We start from the raw sequence: 7,747 nt of genomic DNA, 5'->3' as shown, positions 1-7,747 counted from the left end.
AGTGAGCTGCATATGGTAACACAGATGACAGAATTTTTCAGCCCTGAGATTACGCTGAATTTTTTTCCACATGTTAAATTTCTAAAGGCGGCAGAGTGATGACAATTTATTTCATGCGACTGAAGCGAACCCGTAAAATCTGTGACAGGATGAATAAGAAGGTAGAAGAAGAAGAAGCATTATTTTTTCAAGATTAGAGCACTGAAGATGTCTGAACAGCCCTATTCCCTATGATATTGACATTGTGACGTTTCGTCTTCAATCTGAATGTTGCAGAGAGGGGACGAAGTGATCGCTCTCCAAAACATCGTTACCAAGAGGCGTTGCAGAAGCACGGCACAGCAGGAGCTCCACATACACACACAGTCAGACATGCACACACACACACAGCGCTGCTCTCCCCCGCTGGCTCCTCTGATCCCGTCTCTCCTCTGTAACGCCTCTGTTACTACCTCTGAAGATGGTACAGGGGGCGGGGTCACTTCATCCCCCCATTACGCCTCCACGACATTCAGATTGAAAGTGAACTGTCAAAGGGAGGTAAATATCGCAGCTTGAAACTGCTGATTAGGGCGTTTGAAATGTTAAAGGCTATTTTGGGGTTCGAGTCACTTGAGGAACCCCTGGCTGAAGCTTTGTTTGAGACGACCTCCACCTCAAACGGGCGACCTCCTGTGACCACATCACCTTTCTCAAGAGCAGAGCTAAAGACGCAGACGATGAACAGATAGATGTACAAAGCCGACTTGTAGCTTCTCATAGTGATGTTTTATTATAAACCACTTCCCTCAGAGGATCAGTGAACACAGTGAGGTGTCTTGATAGAAAAATATTTGGCACTGTCACATCCCTCCATCACTCGCATCCCCAAATCCCTCAATCCCAACCTCATCACTAACTTCTAACCTCATTTGTTGCTTCATTTTCCACTGAGGGAGCCTCCTCTCCTGCAGCACGCACCACTCTCATTACTCCACACTTTCCCTGTGTGTTGTGCTATGGCTCTGCATTTACAAACCTGCCAGAGGAGCGTGCAGCCCACAGTGTAATCTTTGGCTGATCCTGTCCCCGAGGCTTTTATCCTCTGTGTAAAAACTGTTATTGTTGGAGGGATACAAAAGCTGAGAGCGTTCGAAGCCTTCAGTCGCCTCCAGCTGTTGACAGAGCCTTCTGTTATTCCTGCTGTGAGTCCCCGTGCAGGAGGAGCTGTAAGCCACAGAGACGGAGGGGGGGGGGACTTGCAAATCAAACTGCTTTAATCCACTGAAGCATCTGTCTTTATTCCCCAGAGGGCAGCAGGAAAAGAGAACCTGTCACAGAGGAGTCACACGATGCTCCTCGCTCGGCCAGCTGTGGAGGAGATGTTTGGGATGGCAGGACTGTCACTGTCTTCTCAGTTTTTCTTTGACTGAAGTGTCAGAGGGTTAAAAGCCAGGGTCAGAGTTTCTCATTATTGGCACTCATTCACGCTCATCCCTCCCTTCCTTCAAGAACTGCACAAACACAAGCAGATTTAAAGTTGTACTGATACAAGAGGAAAATGGAGCAGTGTGTCCTCAGAGGTCACCGATTTAATATTTAGAATGATAGATTGTATTTATGAAGCGCCTTTCAAGGTACACAATGACGCTTTACATCAGAACAGAACATGTAGCAAACAAACTAAACAGAATGCATGCAGTTTAACAGGAGGGTTTATGGAGTTTTTTGATGAATGTAGCGTTGCAGATATCTCCAGGAAGTTCCAGAGGGTGAGGGCTGCCACACTGTGGGCTCTGGTGTAAGGGTGGAGACCAGACCCGTGACCGAGGACCGGAGTGTAGGTGGTGTATGAGGTCTGAGAGGGACTGGGGGGTAGGCGAGGCTTCACCAGGAGTCAGTGGAGGTGGATGAGGGTCGGGGCGGGTGAGAAACCTGGCAGCTGAGTTCTGCACACACTTTGATACACGTACTGGAGTCTGTAAAGGGCTTTGCGTGTTACCCCAAATAGGACTCCATTACAATAATCGAGACAGGAAGTGATGAAGGCGCGTATGAGTGATTCTGCATCAGGGTCTGTGAGTTATGGACGGAGTCTGGAGATGTTTTTTGAGGTGGCAGAACACAGATTTGGTGATGGAGTTGATGTGTGACTGGAAAGAGAGGGTGGAGTCCAGAATGACACCCAGGTAGTGGACTTCCAGTGGAGTGGATGGAGCAGCCATCAACATCGTGGAGATCTCCAGCCTGTCCGAGGAGGAGAAGGGAGGAGGTTGTTGTTACGGCTTCAGTTTTACAGAGTTGCTGGTAAAATGTACTTAATGTAAGCAAAGGATGTTCTGATATTCTGTTTGTACTTTAAGCAACACCAGTTTGGTTTTGTGATCTCAAGTAAAAATTAGATCCGCAGGTTTTGAGAACGTTTCTGTCATTCTGTGTAAAAATATAAATCCAAGAAACAAACTTTCTCCCCCCGATGAGTTCATTTTCTGTGATTGCAGCTTTTAGCCCTTTTCAAACAGAATGGCTCATGATGCCGGCTTGATTTCACTCCCCTGTCACCCACAGAGTAAACGCCTTTGGTTTTGCGCTGTTTGTGATTAATGGAACATCAAAAGCCGATCTGAGCTCTGTGTGATTCGTTCCTGAGGACACGAGTCTGCCCGGGACACACAAACATCATTAATGAACAAGAGGCAGACTGCAGCGAGAAAGAAAGAGAGGGGGGATTCATTTTTTGTCAGTAATCTGGAGTATATTTACCTGGATGTGATGATGATGCAGACACTGTGTGTGCTCAGGGATTCATGTGATTACCTTCCATCAGTTAAGTACACAGGGACAAATGTTTTTTTTTTTTTTCTGAATGCATTTGGAGAATCTCATCTCTCTCTGCTCTTTCATGCCCGATGGCAAAAAAACTCTAAAGTGCATTTCTCCACTTGTCTCTGTGCAGGCAGCTAAATTTATCTGTAGTTCTCTGCTGAGCTTAGAGGCTTAATTACCCAGAAGAGAGGAGAGCAAAAATGAAATGCAATTATGCATGAGTGTGTGTGTGGCATCCTTAGAGTGAAGTTGTCTCAGAGAGGGACAGGAGAGCTAACATTTACCAGGGAAGGTCCCTCCTTGAGTTTTTCTGCAGAACAAATCTGTGGATCCATCAGGGTACAAATCTCAGTCCTTTAAACTGTTTGTTCAAAGTGTTTAAGCTCCTTGTGGTACAGATGCTGGAAAGATTGTGTCTGTTGAATCGGCTTGAAGTGGGACCTTTTCCTAAAGCTGGATTTTTTAAAATACATTAAATGTTTAGTTGAAGGAAGTAGTTTCTGTTTTCCTGTCCTGCTAATCTAAAGCTACGGCATGCAGCTGGTTAGCGTAGCATAGCACAAACAGTGGACAATAAAGGAAACTTCTAGCCTAGCTCTGTCTAAAGGTAAAACAACTCACCAACCTGCACATCTACAGTGCATTGATTTCACAGGGGGGAGAGTATCCCGCGGTGAGGTGCATGTGTGAACAGGCAACTCAGGAAGATTTCAGCTGCAGCCTGCCTGACTTTTTCTAGAATTAAATGTGAAGATGGTCTAAATAACATCTCCACCTTCTGTTGTTTAAGTTCCTTGGAGCAGGAACATAAACTGCTCCATCAGTCGAGGTCTGTGGGTGTAAAACGAGCTGAAGCTGCACACGCATGAGGCTGGAACAAAACGCATCCGAATGAAATCTCATTGTGTGTGTCTTTGATTCCTCTCCAGCGTGAAGGATGTAGAGCCGGATGGGGGGGCAGGATGGAGTGCTCCTGGAAGACGGTGCTGCTGCTGGTGTGTGCGTCTCTGGGGGTGCAGTACACCGCCATCCGCACCCTGAGGGACTCTCTGTCTGGACCCTGTGAGGGAGCGTACCGCTGCTCCTCCAGACACCACAGAGGTACGCTTCAACAACCAATCAGGACTGTCAGGACTGACTGTTTTGATACGAGCGTAATAGCTGAAAATAAAAACTGACCAAATATTTGGTGCCTCTGACTTTTGTTGTTGTTGTGTTGCTGTGGTATGAATGTTGTTCTTTATTGATCCTTGCTCAAGGGCACCTCGGCTGTGCTCAGGAAGTGATCTGGCACCTCTCCAGCTACCAGACCAATTTCCACATTTGGTCCGCACCGGGACTTGAACTTGACCCTCCTGTTCCCAACCGAAGTCCTCACAGACTGAGCTACTGCCGCCCACATAGCTTGTAGCATTTTGAAGTTTAAGTTCTAGTATCATGACAACCCTCACATAAAGTACGTCTCTGCTAAAAGAGAGCACAGAGTCTGCATGAATCTTGGCAGTGTAGAAATATGTACATGTTTATTTTGTCAATACTTTGGTTGTACAGAATCAGCAGAGGGAGTACCAGATCAAAAGTCGACCTGGTCATAAAATAAGTTTGACATTGAAGCAGTTTGGAGAAAGACATAGCATCAAACCTGTAACTGAAGCAACAGACAAACTCCCACAGATCATTAAATCAGGGAATCCCAAAAAAGAAAAGGAAGGAGAAATTAAATATGCGTCATTCGTTTGACAATTATCCTCCAATTTATCTCCATTAATCTGCTCTCATAGCACAGCTGCATCGCCCGTGTACAGAAGAAACCTTCCCTTTGCAATCAACTCCTCATCAGCAGTAATTGCATGTTAACTTTTTGTCCTATATTTAGAGATCCGCCGCTTCATGAGCCCCCTCTGCAACCACGCGCAGACAAATAACTTACTCATGCATCTTTACTCTCTGAATTATTGAAGCTTTATCAGCTTGATTTAGGAGTTGACTTTCTGCTGGGTGGAAGTCGTGATGAAAACAGACTCACTCATACTTTTATGAGCTGAAATGACACAGCTAACTCATTTTTTACCTGAGCTTGAACTTCTTTTTTTGTTGTGTCTCTCTTCCAGACTCTAGGTGGAGATCGTTGTGTGATGACAGTTGGATGCAGGAGTTGCCTCGGAAACACATCCTGCTGTTTGCCACAACCCGCAGCGGCTCGTCCTTCACGGGGCAGCTCCTCAACCAGCACCCAGAGGTGTTCTATGTGTTTGAGCCTCTCTTCCACGTGCAGCAGGCCTTCACCAACTCCAGCAGCCGTCTGCGCCGCTCGCTGGACCGCCGGGCCCTCCTGGGAGCTTACAGGGACCTCCTCCTCAACCTCTACACCTGCGACCTTCACTTCATGGAGAACTACATCCGGCCAGAGCCGCAGGACCACGTCACCAACTCTTTCTTCCGTCGGAGCTCCAGCCACGCCCTCTGTTCCCCTCCAGTGTGCTCGGAGGGAGGCGACGGAGCGGCCTCTGATCTGCCCGATGAAACCTGGTGTCCTAAGAAGTGCGGCACTCTGAACCTCACTTTAGCGTCCTTGTCATGTCTGTCGAGGGGAAACATCGCCATAAAGACCGTGCGCGTCCCTGAGGTTGGCGACCTGCGCACCCTGACGGAAGACCCTCGTCTTGACCTGAAGATCATCCACCTGGTAAGAGACCCCAGAGCCGTCCTCGCCTCCCGCATGATGGCGTTTTCAGATCAGTTCCGTGCTTGGAAAATATGGAACGCGACAGGACGGCAGCCACGTTATGTGGACCTGTCACAGATCACCAGCACCTGTAAGGACATGTCAGCCTCTGCAGAGACGGGCCTGCAGAGACCGCCATGGCTGCATGGACGCTACATGCTGGTGCGGTACGAGGACCTGGCGTTTAACCCGAAGAAGAAGGCGGCTGAGATCTACAGGTTTGTGGGGCTGGAGATGGAGGACAGAGTGAGTCTGTGGATTTCAAAGAACACCAACAGTAATGTGTCGGCTCCCTCCGAGTGGAACTACAGATACTCCACCACCAGAGACTCCAGAGCCGCCGCAGAGAGCTGGAGGCTTCGACTCAGCTTTGACATCGTGAGGACGGTGCAGCGACTGTGCAACGACACGCTGGCTCTGCTCGGATACAAACCGGTTCAGTCTTCAGCTCAACTCAGAAACCTGTCACACAGTTTAATCCAACACATGAGCTTTGAGACGGTCACATAAGCCGTTCTCACACATGCAGTCCTGAAAATATTTACAGAAATCCTTGAAATCTTCTTGAGCTGACGTTCAGCAGGGTTGTGTCCAGAGTCCAGACCTTTTTCAGTGGGGGGGGGGGCAGACTGGGGCACTGACGTATGCAGGGCTAGCAAGCAGTTTACCTTCCTTTCCCCACTAATCACACTTTTAAGTTACACAAGAGAATGGCGACATCGTCTTAGCTTCATTCTTTCAGGACTCAAAAAGAAGACGTTTGTTCGGGGTCACGATTGAAAAACTTTTAATAGCTGCTTAGTTCATTGTAAGTTAGACAGGGTGCAGCAGTTTGCTTGTGAGTCTTTATGGACTCGTTCCTTTCCAAAAAACCTGTCTCATGAAATAAAATGTGCACAGTCATCCAGCAGCCTGATGCAACACAGTTGATTTTGACTTAAATCCCGCCTCTGAAAACGCAAATAGCCAATCATAGTTTGCGATTTTAGTTTAGCCAATCAGATTTCAAGGGGGGCCCATGCCGTCCCTGGCATCCCTCTGGACGCGCCCCTGCTCACATACCTCCCTCAGAGTGTGAGCGAGGTGAGCGCCTCAGGTGGCAAGACATGACCTCAAAAGATGTCATGAGCCTTGTTCCCACCTGCACAAAACTCCTGAAGTTTTCAGGCTGAGCAAAAACACTTTTGAGTTTTGTGCAGGTTTGAACAGGATTTTAAACAACCGTACTGTTACACGATTACTCATCTGCTGTTTTCATGCTGATGGAATGAAAGTCATTTAACTTGATTGTTAATTTAATCCTAAATTGTTTAATTTCACTCCTTCTTCACTTTTATGGTTTTGTCATAGATATGAAAAGTGCTGACTGAAACTCATCTTCTTTAACGGTTTGACATTTTTTATTTCATTGACGTGTTTACACTCGAGAATGAGAGACCTTTCACAGAGCTCAGGTCCTCAGGTTTGAAAGAGAATCTCAGACACAGAGAGGATGTTCAGACTCAGCGGACACAAAGGAGATTATAGGAGAAAAGAAATGCCTTTTAAGTTCTTCTGCAGCTCGATGATGTGAGAACATTTATTTATTCTTTGTTCTAAGGTCATAAAAACTGTAAATGCTGACGTATTGTTCCTATGGATGTGTTTGGAAATGTTTGTGTTGCCGTACTGTTTGTATTTTTTAAGACTTTTTCAATAAAATGATTCATAAGTTAAACTAAACACCACGCTGCTGAAATCTTCTTCAACAGTAGTTTAGTGTGTTGTGTGGGGGGGGCAATATTTTAAGGGTGTTTCCCTCCTCAGAGAAACAGCTCGTCTGTGTGTGTGTGTGTGTGTGTGTGCGTGTGCGTGCGTGTGCGTGTGTGTGTACATCTGATGTGTCTGAAGTCACACAGATGTTTGTGACTCCTGAGAACACATGCTGCTTCACTTGTGTTTCATTGTGAGTTACCTCTGAAGACAAACAGTGGGCTGGTGTCTGCAGCGGAGTGTAATCACAGACGAGATGGCTGCAGGTTCTCTCCAACATTTCCAACGCCTCTTTGTGTCTAAAAACGGAAAGGAAGTGTGCCATCTCCACACACGGGCCCATTTATTTCCACGGCGTGCTGCTCTCTGGAGATAAATGCTAGAAGTAGTTTCAGAGGAGGAAGTTGATTGGATGAATCACAGAAGAGTGTTTGAGTGACTGTGATTTTCTCTTCTTTGTATCTT

At 46.8% G+C, this 7,747-nt stretch overlaps 1 protein-coding gene across 2 annotated transcripts in view; it reads left to right on the top strand.

Annotated features, from left to right (window-relative positions):
- si:ch73-62b13.1 (Carbohydrate sulfotransferase 1-like) overlaps window positions 1-6,887 on the top strand; it is an 8,030-nt gene extending 1,143 nt beyond the window's left edge. Inside the window, exons 2-3 of one of the 2 annotated variants that reach the window (XM_061036617.1) lie at window positions 3,735-3,906; window positions 4,917-6,887. In XM_061036617.1, the coding sequence (XP_060892600.1) occupies window positions 3,735-3,906; window positions 4,917-6,040 (1,296 nt within the window). In that variant the 3' untranslated portion in view covers window positions 6,041-6,887. Of the gene's footprint in view, window positions 1-1,935; window positions 3,907-4,916 lie in introns of those variants that run through there. The other variant, XM_061036618.1, reaches the window with a different exon arrangement.
- Window positions 6,888-7,747: the final 860 nt, after the last annotated feature.

The sequence above is a fragment of the Labrus mixtus genome, chromosome 4 (assembly GCF_963584025.1).
Source record: "Labrus mixtus chromosome 4, fLabMix1.1, whole genome shotgun sequence".
NCBI classification, from domain to species: domain Eukaryota; kingdom Metazoa; phylum Chordata; class Actinopteri; order Labriformes; family Labridae; genus Labrus; species Labrus mixtus.
The sequence above is the reverse complement of the archived record's forward strand: the minus strand, read 5'-3'. Positions and strand labels throughout refer to the sequence as shown.